General features: G+C 43.2%; 1 protein-coding gene across 1 annotated transcript in view; it reads left to right on the top strand.

Annotated features, from left to right (window-relative positions):
* The window catches only part of DNAH12 (dynein axonemal heavy chain 12), a 182171-nt gene extending 160585 nt beyond the window's left edge, over nt 1–21586 (top strand). Inside the window, exons 69-74 of the mRNA XM_020968975.2 lie at nt 396–499; nt 1880–2084; nt 5680–5817; nt 7462–7553; nt 8618–8685; nt 20637–21586. Coding sequence (XP_020824634.1) covers nt 396–499; nt 1880–2084; nt 5680–5817; nt 7462–7553; nt 8618–8685; nt 20637–20827 — 798 coding nt within the window. The 3' untranslated portion in view covers nt 20828–21586. The remainder of the gene's footprint in view (nt 1–395; nt 500–1879; nt 2085–5679; nt 5818–7461; nt 7554–8617; nt 8686–20636) is intronic.
* Nucleotides 21587–21624: the final 38 nt, after the last annotated feature.

Below are 21624 nucleotides of genomic sequence, written 5' to 3'. Positions count from 1 at the left end.
ACCTAATTGCCCATTCTGTGATCTATGAACTTTTAATTTACTGAGGGATAAGCATCTGCTTGTAAAAGACATGTTTATCTACCACTTGAAGGTGATGGGGTACTGTGGAAAGATCTTGGGTTCTAGAGTCTTCTAGAACACTTATGTTTGAAACTTGCCTCTGACCTTTGTTTCCAGTGTGATCTTGGGCCAGTCCCTTAAATTCCGTGAGACTCAGTTTTCCCCTCTCTAAAATGAGGGGTTGGGCAAGATGGCCTCAAAGAGGCCATCTTGTTGTAAGTGGAAGCAAGACCCATCCAGTAGTACCCCCATTCAGTTCCAGGACAGTGATTAATTACATAGGAACCATTGGTATGGCAGACAGTAACTTACCATTTAAAAATTCATCGTCCTAGCTCCCCTCAGACTTTGACATTGAATCAGCCTTATTGAAGTATCCCGTGAGATACAAAGAAAGCATGAATACGGTCTTGGTGCAGGAAATGGAAAGATTTAACAAGTAAGCAACATTTATGTTCTTGTTGGTTCTGGCTTTTTAAGTACTTGCCTTAAAAGATAATAAACAAAATCGTGCTGTTACTTCCCTGGGTTGGGTTTTCCCCCCTGCAGAACCAATGCAGATGAGCAATTGTTTTCCGTCTTAGAATTACCCTTAAGAAGGTGAGGCTTACCAATGTTGTTTATGTAATGTATCCATCAAACCGTGATACCTCATTGCAAAAATTGGGCTCACTCTCCTTTATTGACTATAATGATAAATGCCTGCATTCCTCCTCCCCCCCAAAACCTGCAAGCCCCACCCCAACACCACTGAGAATTCAACCAGTATTCTGTATTGAACTTTGAGCATCATGACCACAGAACTGTAGCCCACACCTTCCTGCCATAATACTGATTCACAAGGAATTAAGAATGACAGTTTTGATCAATGTTCTCATCTTTAAACTCCATGAAACAAAAGGCTTTCACAATATAATGGAAGAAAACCAAATGGTATGGCCAGAGGATGAGGCATATGTTATCCCAGTTCTCCTTTCTGCCGTTGGAATTGTACCAAGGATGCCTTCAGTGAGTCAATAGGATGTGAGCTTACATCTCAATAGTCCTATTCAGTGATAAAAAGAATAGCTATTTCATCCATCTGTGCACAGTGGGACCCACATTAAGTATAAAAGGTTAATAGCAAGATAGTGACTTGTCCTCAAATGATTTCTATCAGAATCCAGAGGAAAAGATGAGAATGAGAGAATGCTAACGATGCTAATGTTCATGGCGGTCATATTCAAAGTTTGCATGGCGCCTTCCACACATCATCTAATTGGAATCTTCCTGGTTGGCAACTCCTGGGGCTGCTTAGTTGGAGGAACTGGACCAGAGACATGCCATGTCTACTGTGGGAGACTGCAAGCATCTCTGTTCTTAACTGGTGATGGGGGTGGCAGATGGACAGACAGACTGATGATCTGTGTGATGGAAATTGGGAGTATGAGGATTTGCATCTCTGCTTTAATGCTCACTATCTGTGTAACCTCTTGTGGTCTCAGTTTCCTCACCAGTAGAAAGAGGGAGTTTATTTATTTGGGGGGCAATTGGGGTTAAGTGACTTGGCCAGGGTCACACAGCTAGTAAGTGTCCGCAGTGGGATTTTAACTCAGGTCCTCCTGACTCCAGAACCAGTGCTCTATCCATTTCGCCGCCTAGCTGCCCCTGAAATATCCTTCATTTAAAGAGTAATGACAAGTGGCCCTTTATGTAACTGAGAGACAGCTGTGAGTGGTGGCTGGAGCTGAGAGGCGTCTTCTAGCATTCCCTAGAAGCCGTGTTCTTGTCGTCACCGTCCCATAGGCACGTATTGGTAACGGGGCTTTTCAACTTTCAGCCTGAGCAGAACGATCCGCCGCACTTTGCGCAACCTGGAGAAAGCGATCAAGGGGCTGGTGGTTATGGATTCGGAGCTTGAGGCTCTGTCCAGCAGCCTGATGGTGGGGAAGGTGCCCGAAATGTGGGCCAAGCGCTCCTACCCGAGTCTCAAGCCCCTGGGAAGCTACATCACTGACTTCCTCTGCAGGCTGAACTGCTTACAGGTAACATGACGAAACCAAACCAAACCCAATTCCCAATCAAGTGTTCTGCTCTCCTGGGTGGGGGACACGAGAAACCACCTCGCGTCCTAAAAAATCTGCCCTTCAGGGCCTGCCAGAAGGTGCTTAATACCTTCAAGGTGGTGGAATCCACAGCAAGGTTGTGCATGGAAAAATCATGAGCATTCAAAGGACCATAGCTGATCTGCATTGCCTGGGACACGCAGTATGCAGCTTTTAGAATTTATGGAATTTTTAAATGTGTGAAATAGGCCAAGAAAGATCAGGAATGGAGCAGTGGCATCCCTCTGGAGTCACATGTAGTCGCCCTCAAGGAAGGACTGGGGTTCAAATCCTGGCATTACTGCTTATTCTCACCTATGAACCCACGGGAGGTTGGACAAGATGAACTCAGATGTCCCTAATGGCTCTAAAGTGACGATCCTGTGATTCTGAGGGAGGCTTGGACTTGGTTGGACCAATTAGTTGTCATGGGCCTGAAATCACAAGCCCGTAGCTGTGCTGCACATCCTGGCTCCTGGGGCAGGAGGAGAAAGAGGCACATGCTAGGAATGTGACCGTGCATGGAGTAAGCGGTGGATTTCTCTCTTCTCTTTCTTCTCTCAGGCCCAGTGTGCTCCATCCTGGTCAAGGGGTTGGAGGAGAAAGAGATGGAGGGAGGGAAGAAGAGAAGGAGAAGGAGAGAGAGAAAAGGAGAAGGAGGGAAGGTGGGGAGGAGAGAGAAACAGACAGAGACAGAAAGACAGAGAAGAAACTTTGTAGAAGCATGGAATCTGGTATTTTATAAATTTTGTATTTATCAAATTTTAGAGGGAATATTTGAACCTGTGATCTCAGTGAAGGGGCTATGCATTGCAGTGGCACAGACTTTATCCCATCCACGCTTGTCCAGTCTGGGACTCTGGTCTATGTCTTGCCCCAGTATTTTGGGGTAGGGTGTTTCTCTAGATCTTCAGATTCTTTTCATATTCAACTGAATTTCATTTGTCCATTTTTTTGACATTTTGGGAAATTTTTGGAGTCTTATAACCAAAAGGCCCTCCAAACATTCACTATTCTTGAATTTTTGTCATTCCTCTTCTCCTGTCCACTCTCTTCATTCCTTCTTCATCGGCCTCTTGCTCTTCATATCGTGCTCTTGGGGGGTGGTGTGTCATCTGCCGCAGACTCTAGGCAGCACTCCTGGTGGGCTGTGGCACTCCTGCTCCGGTGCACCATTCTTCTCTTCCTGGTTATGTGAGAGAGTGTGCCCATCTAGAGAGCTTTTGTTTTCATCCCAACTCTTAGGACAGACATGTATGCGGTATGCACTAAATCGATCTTTATTAAATTCCCTTTGGTAAAGACTTATTCTTCCTCTTTCATCATTTCTTTTAAAAGGATCCTGTGAGCTCTTGGTAACTGTAGAACAGTAACGTGAACATTATTCCTCATCCTACTTCCCTTTATCCTGGTTGTCTCAATAAATTCTTCCTATGGCCCGTCTCAATATTTCTGTGTTTCCTCATCTTTACACCCCTCTTGGGTAAATGTCGTCTCTCTTGCCCCCGAACTTTAACCAAGAGTTGATCATGCAGTAAGACGTTCCTCCACGTGATGTCTCTGTTTGTCCCACGTATTTCCCTTCATTTACTTCAAGACCTTGAGGACGTCACCATCTTCAAGCCCATGAATTCCCACATTACAAATATACTCAATGAGAAACTCCTGTGGATCCTTGTTGTACTGTGGGTACCCATTCTGTCAGTCTATGCACAACCCTCTATATCTTCTTGTCCCATGCAGTTTCTTGTTGGTTGTCTTTCTGTGACTCCTCCATGGTGGACCCAATACGCTGGTCACCTTCCTTTGCTTTGGTTCTTTTGCTATTGCAGGGATAAGTACCAGGGGAGCCCTTGTGTTATCAGCCCTACTTCATACCTCACTCACCTCCTTTTCCTTCCCCTGTCCTTGATAATGGGCTTTTCTTATTAGCTACATTGGTTTCTTAAACTTTTTCTTCACTTCAGTCAATGATATAAGCTTCACTTTGAGATGGCCTTGTCTCTTTCACTTTCTTGTTTTTTGTTTGGTAGCTTATAAACTGCCCATAGTTTATTATCTAGTTGAAAAGGTGAGACATAGGAAGCGTCCAGCAATTATATATAATCAATAGCAATTGATTATATACAAATATTTTATTAATTATATATAATTATATAGTATATATAACTATCATGTTAATTATACGTAATTATATTTTACCTATAACTATAGATGGTATATCAACATGTAATGTAATTATGTATTATATAATAATGTATAATTATAATAATATCATGTATAAATATAATGTATAGTTACATGTCATCAATGGTTGCATAAAACATTGTAAAGCCAAAGGTATCTTTGTGGGGAGGGGGAGTCAGATCTTGGCTCTTGAGAATGAGTGGGGAGTTGGGGCCGCAAGGTGGTGCGGTGGATAGAACTCTGGCCTTGGAGTCAGGAGGACCTGAGTTCAAATCTGGTCTCAGACGCATGATGCTCACTAGCTGTGTGACCCTGGGCAAGTCACTTAACCCCATTGCCTAAAACAAGGGAGAGAGAAAACGGGTGAGGAGACCTTATGCACTTTACCACAATTGACTCTCATTTGTTCTTACCACTGGGGGGAGATCATGGTACAAATAGTACAAAACTTGTTAATGTTTATCTTTAGAATGCAGTATACTTTTTTTCTCCAGCTAATTGGTTTTCCTAATTAGGTCTTCTTTGAGATTTTGTCAGATCTCACTGATGTCCATCAGTCAGTCAAAAAATATTTATTAGACAGGTGCTAAGCGCTGGATGCGGTCACTTCCTCCAGGGATGAAGGTTACAGCCCACCGATGTCTTCCCATCCAGTATGACACTTGTCCTTGACCTCTTATAAATCCACTGTGGGGGTATGTGGGGGGTGTTCATCAGTACTTGGGGGGACTTCCTTTACCTCCTAACATTGCACATGGTCTGTCCATTGGTGACCTCTATACCCAAGCTTCCTCTTTTATGTAAATTACAGATGTTTGTTTCCCTGTCCCCGTTCTCCCCCCCTCCCGAGGACAATCCAACTACTTCCTTTCAGCCAGCATGAGCAGGGCTTACAAGTTCATGTTAACTACCTTCAGTCAGAGGTACACCCTGAGTGGCCTCTCAGTGCACCTATCTGGGGAAGCCACCCCACATGAATTGTGCCACCCAAAGATGTTGTTAGAGAAATGCATAACAAGAAGCATGGGTAGGGAGGGCGAGTAGCAAGGTATTGGTAGGAGATTGGGTCTCAGCGTCAGGCCGACCTGGGGTGAGCCCTGCCTTTGCGTGACCTGAAGTGAGCCAATCACGTCTTCACTCAGGGCCCTGGAAAATCCTTTAAGACTATTAAGTTGCAGAATAGGTATAGATCTACATTGGTAGAGGAGATTTTCTCACTGGGAGTTCCAAATAATCAAGGAAATCACAAGTCTGGTAAAAAAGTCTGAATATAAGTAATCAAGATGTCATCAGATGAAGCTCATAGAAGTTGTAAAAAAGAAGTCATTTTGTTGTTTTTCCTTCGTAGGTCTGGTTTGAACAAGGAAAACCCAGTGTGTTTTGGCTCTCAGGTTTCTTTTTCACCCAGGCCTTTTTAACTGGAGCCATGCAGAATTTTGCTCGAAAATATACGATCCCAATTGATTTGCTGGGGTATGAATTTCAGGTACGGTCCCTCTTTGATCTTGTTGGTGTATTACATTCACGGGAATAGGATCTTGTCTTGGGGGGCCTTCAGAGCGAGCATTCCACTTTTTACTTGTTCCTTGTGCTCCCTAAAACTTAAAAGAATGTATACGTCCTAGGTACCTCATCCTTGTGACATAAATGTTATCGAATCTGATAATTTTGTATGAAAGGCTATTGTGAGTATTCAGCTTGGGCTTTTTATGTGGTATGAATGGCAGGTCAGAGCACCAATACCATCCTTGGCCTTGGTTTTCCATGTTTTTGTAGTCCATCACTAGAAACATGAGCGATAGATACAATTTGCTGACATTTCCAGGGGATAGAGAGTTGTGGAGGGGGGGAGTCAGGGAGACCCAAATTCAAATCCTCCCTCAGACTGTATCACCTTGGACAATAATAGCTAATAATAACTGACTTTTATATAGCGCCTATTATGTATCAGGTACTGTGCTAAATGCTTTACCAATATGTGATTTGATTTGACAAGTCACAATCCCTCTATGCCTCAGTTTCTTTATCTCTAAAATGAGGGGTTTGGCCTCTAAAGTCCCTTTCACATCTCTGAATCTATGATTTTATGAAGCTTAAAAAAATCCTTTATAAAGGTGATTTCTAGCATTTGTTTGGCATGTGTGCCAAATGCTTCTTATAAGGTGGTTTATCCCATAAGGTAGCCTCAGGACTGATTTCCGACCACCTGGGGGCAGAGCTGTAACTACGTGGGGATGCCTTCTCGCTGTCTCCTTACTTCACCTGGAGGCATTCAGAAATATTGGGGGTGACTGCTCCATGGTTGCCACCCCTAAGGTCCTCTGTGGTGTCCTCTGCCGGGGCCCACCTTCTCCCCAAGCCTGGCAGGGCTGAGGGCCAGGACTTTCTAGGGAATAGGCTGTGCACAGTAGGGTTGTTCTCTGTATTTACTCTTCTCCCTAGGGCAGAATTTACTTTCAGCAGAGACTCAGCTAGTTACTACTCTGCCTGGAAAAATCCAAGGGAGCTGGAATATGTGAGCTTTCACAAGAAAGCAAGGAAACCTGCAGAATTCTAATTGTTGGGGCTCCCACCCATGGATAATGCTTGTTTTTTTATTTTGGAAATGCTTTGTTCTTATTTTGATGCCTGTGTGAAGAAGAGCAGGTCCCAGCCTTTCTTGTAAAATTCTAACTACAGATATTTTTCTTCTAGTTTTTATAACATTGCAAAACCAAAAACAAGCAAATTAATTTGTATATTTAAGTAAAGGCCCTCTCACGTCTTTGTCATTAAATGATCTCTTGTGCAAAGTTGCGTCTGTTTCAGTGAGGCCAGAATTTATTTATTTATTTATTTATTTATTCATTCATTCGTTTATCCATTCATATACTCATTCATTGGGTGGCAGCTTTAAGTCAGAATACCATTAGGATTCCCATATAGTAGAAGTTTTGGAAAGACCAAAATCCAGGAAAGTTGATCAGAATATGGGGACCTAGTGTAGGAAAGCCACATGCTTCATTTTATCAGAAGATGTTAAAACCTTGGACACTTAAATCTTTAGATATGACCAGCACTAACTTTTCCCATGTGTCCTGCTCAGAGGTCACAGGTGTGTTAGCCCTCCTAACTGTCCTTGTCCTTTCAGGTGATTCCTGAAGACACAGCCGAGCAACCACCCATAGATGGTGTTTATGTCCATGGCTTGTACTTAGATGGAGCCCGTTGGCACAGAAAGAGGTTAGTTTCACCTCTAGGTGTATTAGAACATAGTGACATCATTCTAACCACTCATTTAATACCTAGCGTTGAACTCAGCATGGGAGTAATATAAAGAAGTGGTCTCTGCCCTTGAGGGATGCTGAGGAGAGGGGATGACGTTGTATCTCACCAAAGGAATTCATACTGAGGCTGAATGGCCACTTGTTGGCCGTGTGATTGTAGAGATTCCTTTTTGGTATGGTTTGGACCAAGTCAACAAGCATTTATTAAGTACCTACTGTGTGACAGGCACTATGCTGAGCACCCGAGATACAAAGTAAGGCAAAAGCCAAGGCCCTGCCTTCAAGGTGCTTACATTCCAATGGGGAAGACAGCATGTAAACAATGAGGTACATATGAAATATACAGAGAGATGATGGATGGAAGCTTATCTGAAACGGGAGGCATTAGTCACTGGGGGAACTGGGAAACTAGAATAGAATTAGGCCTGAGAACCTACCATAGCACATTGTTTTAAGTCTTTTCTGTTCTCTCCATACCTCTGCTACTAGCCCTGCCCCCTTCTAGCAGAGATGTTTCCTTATTCCCCAGCTGCTAGTACATCCCCCTCGAATCATCTTGTATTTAGGTTGTATATATTTTATATCGCGTGTCTTTATGCATTTATATATAGTATATATAATATTGCATATAGTTATGTTGTATATACTTAAATATGTACAAATTGTCTTCCCTGATAGAACAGAATGTAAGCTTCTGGCAGGCAGGGATTCTCTTTCTGTCCTTCTCTTTCTCTCTCTTTTTCTCCTTTCCTCCCTTCCTCTCTTTCTCTCCCTCTCCTGTGATTAGTGGTATGGTGCCTGGCAATATAGCTTCAGTTAATAACTTCTTGTGGTTGGGTTGATCTCCCTCATCCCTTTCTCCTTTAAAAAAAAAACCCATAACAAAACTGAATGTATGTCTTAGTTATCTGTTTTTCCTTATAAAAAATTCCTGCAAAATACCCAAATGCTTGTTGCAGTTTTTAAAATTTCACTTTTCAATTTGTTTCTCATAGCTTTTCTCTTTATTTCTCTCTACAGGGGATTGCTCACTGAACAGCATCCTAAAATTCTCTTTGATTTGATGCCCATCATATGGATAAAACCAAGTAAATATATTTAATCACAGAGTTTTCTTTTTAGCAGAAAAAGAGAAAAAGAGCAACTTTGCCCCTAGTTTATCTTTATACATGTTGATGGCTGTATGCACACATTTACTTGCTTGGTTTTTCTTCTTTTTCTAGGAGAATTGGTTTGAGGCGGGAAACAAAGTTTTGAGGGTCTTTAGCACAAATGCTTACTGTGGAGGACAGTTGTTCAGGGTTATTCTGCTCTGCCTCTTTCTTCTCTGTATCCTAGAGAATGTGGCCAAAGCAGGTGGGTGGGGCATCCTTTTTCTTCTTTCCCCGTGGATTTATGTCTGTTGAGTATCATAGAGGTTTTACTGCTTGTCTACCTCTAGGATCCAGATCTGACAGTTACCTGTGGGCATCTTAGAGCTACCAGGAAAAGACTATTGGTTTCCACCCTGAAGGAAGGCCAGGGCCATGGACTGCAACCCTTAAAACCTTAGGGAGGGGTAGTGAGAGCTACAAACCCATAACCTATTCCCTGGAATGGCCATATTCTCCTGCCTAATGATCTTTTCTCACCATTGCTTTTCCACAGACCTTCCTTCTGAACCCTGGATCACAATAAAATCATGCCTATTCACAAATTTAAATACAGAATTGGTTTGAGAAGGATTTATTCCATGTCTAGATATGCTTTTTTTTTTCTATTCCTTTACTGAATGGTTAAGAAGGCATCTTTAAATAGGCCCCAAACTGATATTCCTTTTTTTTTTTCTCACTAATTTTCTGCTCATAAGGGCAGGACCTCATAGGTAAAGTACTAGATAGTGAGGCGGCAAAGACGGGTTCAAATCCTGTCTCTGATCCCTACTCGCTGCATTATATTGGCCTCTTTCTCATTTATAAATATTTGTGTCATTGACCCCCCCAAAATTTTAAACCAATGCTCCTAAAATGATGAAAATCTATATAAGCAGGTGCCTCCATATAGAAATCCAGTTGTACTGTAAAAATCAATGGATAACAAAGAAAATAACAAAAATAATAAAGATCAAAGGATAATAATATCTCACAAAGTTGCTGCCAGGATCATATGATATAATGTAAAGTACTTTATACATACCAATCACTATTGCTCAAAACAATCAGCTTAGAAGTTTCTTTTTTTATGTGACTGTTCTTTATAGTAACCTTTCCCCCTTAAAACCACTATTTTTAATCTGGACTTCTTTTTCTTCTAATTTATGAGGTTCAGAAATTTGGTTTTCAAATAGTTTTGTTTCCTGCCTGAAGTTTGACTATTTCTCCCTTTTTTCCATTATCTGTAAGTAGGAGGCAGGAGATCTGGTTTAGATACTTCACTCTGCCCTTCATTATTTAGGTGGCTTTATTGGGCAAGCAGCTTGACCTTTCCTGGCCTTGCTTTTCTGATCTGTAAAATGAGGGTAGTTGGACTAAATGTCTTTGAAGGTTTGTTCTAGCTCAACTTTCTATACTTTGATAATCTGTACCTTCATTTATTCTTCCTCCCAGGATCATTTTGAGGGTCTTGACATAAACAGAAACTATAACTACTTTGCCTTCCAATAGGTCTATCTTCTGGTTTTTGATAGTTGGACCCAGGTGAAGTGCTGTGAACAGTTTTTAGCAGCCATGTTTCTAATATACAAATAGCATATTAGTATATATACCAAGTAGGGGCATAAGGTGTAAAAACACTGGAAATGTTGGGAGGGTTGACATTCAAACAGGGGATTTTGTATTTGATCCTAAAGGTGATAGGGAGATGCCAGAGTTTTTTGAGAAGGAGAGTGACACAATCAGACATGTGCTTTAGGAAAATCACTTTGGTGGCCAAATAGAAGATGGACCGGAATGGGAGAGACTTGAGGAAGGCAGAGCTGCCAGCAGCTATTGTAATAATCTCGGTGTGAGATGATGAAGGCCTTCACCAGGGTGGAGGCAGTGTCAGAGGAGAGAAGGGGGCATTCAAGAGGTGCTGTAGAGATGAAATCAACCAGAGATGCTACAGAGGTGAAAATGACAAAAGGTGCTGCAGAGATGAAAACAACCAGAGATGCTGCAGAGGTGAAAATGACCAGAGATGCTACAGGGGTAAAAACGACCAGAGATGCTGCAGAGGTGAAATTAGCAAGAGATGCTGCAGAGATGAAAATGACAAAAGATGCTACAGAGGTGAAAATGACCAGAGATGCTGCAGAGGTGAAAATGACTAGAGATGCTGCAGAGGTGAAAAATTAGCAAGAGATGCTGCAGAGGTGAAATCAACCAGAGATGTTGCAGAGGTGAAAATGATAGACATCAGCAACAGATTAGATATTAGGTGGGGCAGGGGAGAGAATGACAGATAGTGAGGAGTTGAGGATGATGGCTAATTTTGAGTCTGGGAGACCAAGAGGATGGTGATTTCTCTGACAGTAATAGGGGAAGTTTGGAAAGGGGGAGAGTTTAGAGGGAAAAGATAACGAATTCCCTTTTAGACTCTAACTGCAATGACATCCTGCATCCCTTTTTCCTTTTAAGAAAAATGGGCTGGAAACAAAATAGGAGACCATCCCACCAGGGAATGGTTGAACAAATTGTTCAAACAAATGAATGCAATGGAATGTTACCATGCTGTAAGAAATAGTATATTCCAGGGAACTTCAATATTCCCATGGATCTTCCCTCCAATTTCTGACCTTCCAAATCCTTAGCTTTTGACTTATTTCTTCACTCCACCTTTGGAGCACATAGATGGTGACACAATGGATCTCACCATCACCCAAAAGGGATTCACTTCCCTTATTAGAAATTCTGGGGGGCGGAGCCAAGATGGGGAGGCAGAGCCAAGATGGAAGAGTAAAAGCAGTGACTTGCTTGAGTTCTCCCCCAAACACCTCCAAATACCTGTAAAAAAAAGGCTCTAAACAAATTCTAAAGCAGCAGAACCCACAAAAAGACAGAGTGAAACAAATTTCCAGCCCAAGATAACCTGTATGGTTGATCAGAAAGGTATATCACGCCAGGCTGGAAGAGGAGTGCAGTTCGGTGTGGGCGCACAGGCAAGGCAGACCTCAGTGACCCTGGAGCAGGCCTCAGAGGACTGAATCGTGGGCAGCTGTGGCAGTTTCCAGACCTCTCAACCCACGAACGCCAAAGACAACTTAGAAAGTCAGTGGGAAAAACTCTGTCTGTGGTGAGAGAGAGAAGCCAATGGTCTCAGCTCTAGTCTCTGAGCCTGGTCCCTGGGCAGCAGCTGCTTCCTGAGCTTCTGGCCCACAGACTGAGGGGGAATCCAGTGGCTGATCAGAGAGGGATTTCAGGGATCTCTTTGCTGGTGTAGGATTCTCTTGCTTTGCCCAGGTTGGATCTGGGTTACAGTTCTGGGTGGAGGTCCTGGCAAGGAAGAGTGCTGGTGTGGTGGAGCTTATAGTGGCAGTGAGAGGAAATTGTCCTCACAGTTCCAAGACAGAAAAGAGTGCTTGTGGTCACTCACAGACCAGAGCACAGGCCAGGAAAGGAGTAAACACCTTGGAAGAACTGAAAATTTACAGGTCCCTAGAAGTATTTCTGAAAATAGCTGCACAAAACCCCCAAGCTTGGGACAGTACATTCTCCACACTGGAAACAGACCTCTACTTTAACAAAGAGTTTATAACTCAAGTTATTGGCCGGGATCATGAGCAAGCAGTGCAAAAAGGGTCAGATTATATTATCTTACTTTGGTGACAAAGAAGATCAAAACATACAACCAGAAGAAGACAACAAAGTCAAAGCTCCTCCATCCAAAGCCTCCAAGAAAAATATGAATTGGTCCTAGGCCATGAAAGAGCTCAAAAGGATTGTGAGAAGCAAATAAGAGAAGTAGAGGAAAAACTGAGAGTGATGCAAGAAAATCATGAACAAGTCAACAGCTTGCTAAAGGAGACCCCAAAAAATACTGAAGAAAACAACACCTTAAAAAATAGCCTAACCCAAAGGGCAAAAGAGGTCCAAAAAGCCAATGAGGAAGAATGCCCTAAAAAGCAAAATTGGCCAAATGGAAAAGGAAGTCCAAAAGCTTACTGAAGAAAATACTTCCTTGAAAATTAGAATGAGCAATTGGAAGCTAGTGACTTTATGAGAAATCAAGACATGTAAAACAAATCCAAAAGAATGAAAAATAGAAAAATGTGAAATATCTCATTGGAAAAACAACTGACCTGAAAAATAGATCCAGGAGAGAGAATTTAAAAATTATTGGACTATCTGAAAGCCATGATCAAAAAAAGAGCCTAGACATCATCTTTCAAGAAATTATCAAGGAAAACTGCCCTGATATAGTAGAACCAGAGGGCAAAATAGAAATTGAAAGAATCCACAGATCTCCTCCTGAAAGAGATCCCCAAAGGAAAACTCCTAGGGGTATTGTAGCCAAATTCCAGAGTTCCCAGGTCAAGGAGAAAATATTACAATCTGCCAGAAAGAAACAATTAAGTACTGTGGAAACACAATCAGGATAACCCAAGATTTAGCAGCTTCTACCTTAAAGGATCAGAGGGCATGGAATATAATATTCTGGAGGACAAAGTAGATAGGATTACAACCAAGAATCACCTACCCAGCAAAACTGAGTATAATCCTTCCGGGGAAAAAATGGTCATTCAGTGAAAAAGGGAACTTTCAAGCATTCTTGATGAAAAGACCAGAGCTGAATAGAAAATTTGACTTTCAAATATAAGACTCAAGTGGAACATGAAGAGGTAAACAGGAAAGAGAAATCATAAGAGACTTATTAAGATTGAACTGTATACATTCCTGCATGGAGAGATGATATTTGTAACTCATAGCTCCTTTGTCAGTATTAGGGTAGTGGGAGGGAAAAAATTATATATATGCATATAGATAGATAGATAGATGGATAGAGGGTACAGGGTGAGTTGAAGATGAAGGGGTGATATCTGGAAAATAAAATTAAGGGGTGAGAGAGGATTATACTGGGAGAAGGAGAAAGGGAGAGGTAGAATTGGGTAAATTATCTCACATGAAACAGACAAGAAAAGGCTTTTACAATGGAGGGGAAATGGCAGAAGGTGAGAGGGAATGAGTGAATCTTATTCTCATAGGATTTGGCTTAAGGATAAAATAACATACACACTCAATTGGGTATGGAAATCTATATTACCCTACAGGAAAATAAGGGGAGAAGGGGACAAGAGAGCAGGGAGATGATAGAGGGGAGGGCAGATTGGGGAAGGGAATAATCAGAAGCAAACACTTCTAGAGAGGGACAGGGTCAAAAGAGAGAATAGAATAAATGGGGGCCGGGATAGGATGAAGGGAAAAATACTTAGTTTTTCACAACATGACTACTGTGGAAGTGTTTTGCAGGACTGCACATGTATAACCTGTATCGAGTTGCTTGCCTTTTCAATGGCGGTGGGTGGGGAGGAGGGAGAAAATTTGTAACCCAAAGTTTTAAAAACACATGTTAAAAAAAAAAAAAGAAATTCTGATATTCTCCTCTCTGACTGTAACCTCCTATCATTCCATCTTACCCTGTGTCTTGTCCTTTCTGAACCTATTCTTTGTCTTCATCAAGATCTCCAATGCCTCTACTGCTCAGACTTTCTCAGGCTATTACACATCATCTCTGACTTCAGTTTCCTAAAGTAAGCCATTTCAACTCTGCATTTTCTTCTGCCCTTGAATTCCTTTCCCCTTTCCTATCACCAATCTTTTTTTTTTGTTTGCTTTTTGGTGAGGCAATTAGGGTTAAGTGATTTGCCCAGGGTCACACAGCCAGTAAGAGTCAAGTGTCTGAAGCCAGATTTGAACTCAGGTCCTCCTGACACCGAGGCCAGAGCTCTATCTGATGCACCACTTAGCTGCCCCTACCAATCATTTTTAAACCGAACCTCAGCCCTGGTATTTGGCACCATGATCACCGCCTTCTCCCAGATAGTTGCTTCTCTCTGGATTGTTGTGACACTACTCCCTCTTGGTTTCCCTTTTACCTCTCTGACCATTCCTTCATCTCCATTGTTGATTCATCATCCCTATCACATCACCTAACTGTGGATATTCCCCAAGGTACTGTCCTAGGCCCTGGTTTGGTTTTTTTGTTGTTTTCTCTCTTTGTAACCTCATCAGCAGGGCCACTGGATGACACAGTAGGTAGAGCACTGGGTCTGGAGTCAGGAAGACTCATCTTCCTAAGTTCAAATCTGGCCTCAGATACTTACTAGCTGTACGACCCTGGGCAAGTCACTTCACCCTGGTTGCCTCAGTTTCCTTGTCTGTAAAATGAGTTGGAGATACTCCCGTATCTTTGCCAAGAAAACCCTAAATGGGGTCATGAAGAATCAGACACAATCGGAAAATGACAAAATAACAGCCTCAACATCAAGTGTGTTTAGCCACCATTTCTACGGAGATGAGCTCAGAGATTTCTCTCTCCAGCCGCAGTCTCTCCTGTGAATTTCAGTTCTGCATCACCAGTTACTTGTTGGACATTTCAAGTGGGATGTGCCAGACACATTCCAAACTCAACATGTCTAAAACTGAACTCGTTACCTTTCCCCTTCAAACTCTCCACTCTTCCAGATTTCCCTTTTCTTATCAAAGATGCTACCGTCCTTTCCAGGTTTGTGACCTTGGCATTATTCTGGACCTCTCTCACTCACCCACACCCCACCCCACGTATCCAGTTAATTGCCAGGTCTTCCTGTTTCCACAGCAGCTCTCACATGTGACCACTTCTTGCCGCTCACACAGCTGCCACCCTGGTTCAGGCCCACGGAGCCACTTGCCTAGATTATTAAAATAACCTTCCAATTTCTCTCCCCCCCTCAAGTCTCCATCCCATCCTATGCCAAAATGTTTGCCCAGTGATTTTCCAAAAACACAGAGCTGACCATGTGATTCCCCTTCCCAGCTCCAGTGGTTTCCTGTTGTCTTGGGGATAAGATATAAAGGCTTCTATTTAACTTTTAAATATGTTCACAGCTGGGGTGCACAGGTATTCAGGGAGGCCTGGCTGCTCTGGTGTGAGGGCTGCTGAGTCCTTTTCAGGGTTACTTCTCCACCTTTGGTGTCCATCTTTCACCCAGCTCTCACTCGTGGCTCCAAGAAGGTATAGCATGTGCAGTGGCCACACCCTGGTAAACCGTTTTGGCAGATGAGCTAAATAAACCAGGTTGAGGTAATGTAACCCTTTGGTGAATTAAGGGGATGTCTACCCCTGGCACGTGAAGACTCCCTGAGAATAGGTGGCTGTGAACGATTTGTTTCAACAGCCATGAAGGTGGCAGAAGCAAGTTCTGTGGAGTGCTTAGAACTTGGTTAGATGCCAGGGTCACCCACTGCATCCTGGGCTATTGTCAGCCAAGACTTTTTGTCTTGCCAGTGAACTTCAGTGGCTCTGGAAGAGAGAGTGAGGTTATTGACTTTGTGCAACTCTGCCTCCCTTAAATCCAATTTTTGCACAAGTCAAAATATACCAGCCATACCATTTTGCCATGCTTACCTACCTCAAAGTCCTGTGGCAGTGGGCACAGAAGCAGCAGGGGCGGATACTCTGAGAGCTATAGTCACACCTCTGCACACAGGTGGCCCAGGCTATAGGGTCATTTGCTTGCTGGACTTGAAGTAACAGTGGGATTCAGCAGCCCTTTGGGTATATGAGCAGCCTTTTTAAAAGGACTGCATTGATCACCTCCTGGTATAAGGAAGGGGCTAGAAAGGGGGCCCTGAAAATTATCTGCTTCACACAACCTTGGCCTGCTTAACTCAGCACAGATTCCACCCTGCAGTCAAAGGACTAAAAAAGTACAAATGCTTTTGCAAAGATGATTCCTCTCACCATTGGTGCATGGTATGTGCACATACTTATGGACAACATGAAATCAGTAGACCTGAAAGACGAACAGCTGTTGCAAGAGAACTCAGCAGGTGTCACATCCAAATAGCAGCCTTGAGTGAAACATGGCTGGCAGATGAAGTCCAACTTACCGAAGTCGGAGGTAGATACATGTTTTTCTGGAGTGGCCACAGTGATGGGGAGCGCCGGGAAGCTGGCACAGGTTTTACAATCAAAACTAATCTAGTCAACAAGTTTGTATGCCTCCCAAAAGGAGTGAACAGGCTCATGACGATGCAACTGCCACTTGCAGGAAAGTGCCATGTGACCATCATCAGTCTTCCTGGTCTACCAAACCCTGATGAGGTCAAAGAAAAATTTTATGAAGACCTGGAGACCCTTATTATCAATGTGCCAAAAGAGGACAAGCTTGTAATTCTGGGTGACTTTAATGCCAGAGTAGGCACAGACTACCAGGCATTACAGGGGATCCTTGGGAGGAATGGAGTCAGAAACCACAACAGCAACGGTCACTTAGTACTGAAGACTTGTGCATCTCATGACCTGCTCATCACCAACACTGTCTTCCATTGACCTAAATGCAATAAAATTTCATGGCTGCACCCTCCCAGTAAACATTGGCATTTATTAGACTATGTCGTTCTAAGAAGAGATAGAATGTGAGGGATGAAGGCAACGTGTGGTGCAGAGTGCTGGACTGACCATACATAGGCTTAGCCTCCAAGCTAAACATTTGCATTCAAGAAAAGCAATGGCCCCAAGGTAAGATTGACTACCAGAAGACTTAATGTCAACAGATTCGAGTGCTTCTCCACGTGTGAACAGTTTGTTCCTAACTTGGAGGGAAAGCTGAGCCAACACACAGTTGGCAATAGTGGAGCAGAAAAGGAGTGGGCAGCTTTCAGAGATTTGGTATACACTGCGTGTACTCATCTGGGCCAGAACACTCACAAACATCGAGGGTGGTTTGACAAAAATGGTGGGGAAATTTAGAGGCTGCTAAATGAAAAATGAGAATCACAGCATTTACCAGCAGGATAAGAAGGCAGAGTTTAACTCCATCAAAAGTAAAGTGCAAGCAAGAGATGCAGGGTTCTTGGCTCAGTAAGAAGGCAGATGAAATTCAGTTTTGGGTTGATAGTATCAATCCAAAGTGCTTTTATGAGGCCCTGAAGGCTATGTTGGACCAAATACCTATGGTGCATCTCAACTACTCAGTGCTGATGGAGCCATATTGATTAGTGATCCTAAAGACATGGGCTGAACACTTCCATAGTGTTCTCAACAGAACCTTCATCAACCAGTGCTTAAGTCATTGACTGTGTGCTGTAGGTTAAAGTGAAGAAGAGGTTTTGAAGGTCATTAAGCTCTTCTTGTGTGGCAAAGCTCCTGGTGCTGATTCTATTTCATCTGGGATTTACAATGCAGTGGGTCCACTGCTCATACAAAAGCTGATCAAAATCTTCTGGGTTACATGGGAAGAAGAGGTAATCCCAGGGGCAGCTAGGTGGCGCAGTGGATAGAGCACCGGTCCTGAAGTCAGGAGTATCTGAGTTCAAATCTGGCCTCAGACTAAACACTTGACACTTACTAGCTGTGTGACCCTGCGCAAGTCACTTAACCCCAATTGCCTAAAAATTTAAAAAAAAAAAAGATAATCCCCCAGGATTGCCTTCATCATCCATTTCTATAAAGGAAAAGGAAATAGGTTGTCCTGTGACAATCACAGGGAGGGAGATGTCTCTCTTTTCATCATTACTGCCAAGGTTCTTGCCAGAGTCCTTCTTAATAGGCTAATCCTTCATCTGGAAGATGATTATCTACCCAGGAGCCAGTGTGGCTTCAGATAGGGCTGAGGCATGGTTCATATGGTGTTTGCTGCCCAAAAACTCCAGGAGAAATGCCAGGAGCAGAACAGAGGTCTGTACACTACGTTCATCAATCTGACCAAGGCCTCTGATAGTGTCAGTTGTGAGAGGGCTTGTGGAAGATCATGGCAAAATTTGGTTACCTGGAGAAGTTCAGTATTGTATGCCAGTTTCATGATGGCATGCTTGCATTGGTGCAGTGAATGATACTCTCATGCTTTCCCAGTCAATGGAATGAAGCAGGGCTGTATGCTTGCTTCCATGCTTTTTTAGCATAAGGTTTTCAGTGGTGGCATCAAAGTCAGCTACTGCACGGATGGAAAATTATTTAACTTGAAAAGGCTACAAGCCAAGACTAAAGTGGAGGGAGAGTTGGTGTGTGACTTTTTGTTCACAGATGATTATGCACTCCATGCAACCTCTGAGGCTGAGATGCAACAGAGTATGGATCAATTCTCTACCACTTGTGCTAATTTTGGCCTGACAATTAACACCAAGAAAACAGAGGTTTTCCTCAAGCTAACACCATACTGTCCATACAAGGAAGTATCAGTTACAGCAAATGGAGAAATTTTGAATGCTGAGGATAAGTTCACTTGCCTTGGTGTTATGCTTTCCAGGGATGTACACATAGGTGATGAGGTTAATTCATGCATTGCTAGAGCTAGTGCAGTGTCTGGGAGGCTCTGAAGGAAAGTGTAGGAAAGAAAAGGTATTAGGCTACCTGCCAAACTGATGTCTACAGAGCCGCGGGGCTGGCCTCATTGTTTTATGCCTGTGAAACCTGGGCAGTCTACCAGTGCCATGCCAGGAAATGGAATCACTTCCATTTGAATTGTCTTAGGAAGATTCTGAAAATCACTTGTCAAGATAATATACCATACATTGAGGTCCTTATTCCAGCTGAACCGCCAAGCATTCAAACTCTTTTGTAGAGAGTACAACTCTGATGGGCTAGCCATGTTGTTTGAATACCAAACAAGTATTTGCCTGAAAGACAACTTTACAGAGAACTCCCACAAAGGTCAGAAGCGATACAAGGCCACTCTCATGGTCTCTCTGAAGAACCTTGGAATCGATCGTGAGACATGGGAGACACTGGCACAGGACTGCCCAGCCTGGTGTGCCCACATCAGAGAAGGTGCTGTGCTCCCTGAGCAAAGCAGAATCTCAGTGGCTGCAGTGCCAGATGCAAGATGTGCAAATTTAGAAACATCTACATTCCAGATGTTGATACGGACTATTTGTGCCCGACCTGGGGTGGAGTGTTTGGAGCTCATATTCAGCCGATCAGTCAAGTTGGACACACTGTACCTTGGGACAGAGGGATGTCCTTTGGGTCCTCTGAGAGCCTGGGTGTCTACAACCAACCGGCCGACCAGTGTTCACAACCTGGACCCAGTCTTATTGGTCATTACGTCTCCTGCTTTCTGCCATCCAGCCAAGCTAACGTTCTCTCTGCTCCTCACACAGAGCGCTCCATCTTCCATCTACATACCTCGGTGCTGTCCATTCCTCATCCCTGGAATGCTTGCCCTCCTCATCTGTACCTCCCTAAGTCCCTTTTTCCCTTCAAGATTCAGCTCAAGCTCCATCTTCTCCATGAGGCCTTTCCTGATAGCCCCATGTGTTTGCTTTCTCCTTCTCAGACTCTCTTGTATTTAATTACTTGGTATTTATTTATATTTATTCTCTTCCTATTCATTCCATACATACCTATATATGTAGATATAGATATAGATATATGTCTCCTTTGTTAGAGTGTAAACTCCTTGAGGGTAGGGATTATTTTATCCTTTTGTATGCTTTATAATTCATTGGAATTTAATAAATGATTGTTGATTGACTAATTCTGACGTATAAGCATGTGCCTCCGACACAAATTAATTGAGTGACCCTGGGCAAATCATTCAACCTCTAAGTGTATGACTCTCAAAGCTTCCAAGTTATAGAACTGTGGCAAAATCTGCTTTCATGAAGAAAGAAGGGATGGAGTTCTGTCCTCCCTCCCTCTCACCGTCCTTTCTCCCTTTCACCTACAGTAATGAAGTCCCTGGTTCCAATCAGACATTTAGAGAGGCAAACAAGTTGAGTGGAGGTCCCTGGTTCGATCACTACCCAGCTGTTGGAGCTGGGGCAGGTCCACTTTTTGGAAGGACAACTATTCTGATTATCCAGGAATAACTGGTCTTTACACATTGATCACTGGCCATTGTTTTCTGTTGAATACTTACCGACCTTTTCTCTTTTTCCAGCTGAGAAGTCCCATATCAAAAGGACCAATGCCTACATGTGTCCCCTCTACAAGACAAGTGAGCGGAAAGGGACCCTGTCCACCACTGGCCACTCTACCAACTTTGTCATCGCCATGATGTTAGAAACAGACCTCCCTGTTCAGCACTGGATCAAGCGGGGGGTCGCTTTGCTCTGTCAGCTGGATGACTAGGTCGGGCGAATCCGGAGAACAGCAGAGCGGCATCTGAGGCCCTTCCCAGAGTCGGTGTCTCAGTGCCCTTCCTGGGCAGTTAAAAAATACGAGACTGATATTTATAGGAACCTTTCCCCCTAGAAACTGCTACGTTTAGTCTGGATTTTCACGTGATTAGCGAGATAAAATTGCTGACATATCACACTTTTGTGATTGTGAAAAAAACCTCTATCTTTTTTTTTTTTAAAGTATTACATTCCTCTGTTTGTGTAGCTGATTCTTTTGTTTATGGTGTGTGAATGTGAACGAGAGAGAATCTGGTGGGTCTGATGAAAGAGAATGACCTGCCTGAAGAATTATCCTTTTATTTTTTTGGCTAGGCAATGGGGTTAAGTGACTTGCCCAGGGTCACACAGCTAGTAAGGGTTATGTGTCTGAGGCTGGATTTGAACTCAGGTCCTCCTGAGTTCAGGGCCAGTGCTCTATCCACTATGCCACCTAGCTGCCCCAAGAATTATTCTTCCCTCGCTATTGCTCTAGACTTGGTGATGCCGTTTCATGATTCGGTCCCCTGGTGGATCCTGGACCTCATGTATAGGGGTCTTCCCTGCAATGGTGCAGATTGGCACCCATCCTGAGAGCCAATCCTGTGCAATTCTTATCCCACTTTGTTACAAAGGCCCTTCAATGTGCAGACTCCCTCACTTTCCCTTCATAGCATAAGATGCCAAGGGAGAACGTGGGCTGTCACCTGGTACTCTTACCATGTGTCTAGCCCAGGGGTGGGGAACTTATGGCCTTCTAGGTCCTCGGGT

This window comes from Phascolarctos cinereus, unplaced genomic scaffold (assembly GCF_003287225.1).
Source record: "Phascolarctos cinereus isolate Bilbo 61053 unplaced genomic scaffold, phaCin_HiC Scaffold_4;HRSCAF=312, whole genome shotgun sequence".
Lineage (NCBI taxonomy): Eukaryota > Metazoa > Chordata > Mammalia > Diprotodontia > Phascolarctidae > Phascolarctos > Phascolarctos cinereus.
The sequence above is the reverse complement of the archived record's forward strand: the minus strand, read 5'-3'. Positions and strand labels throughout refer to the sequence as shown.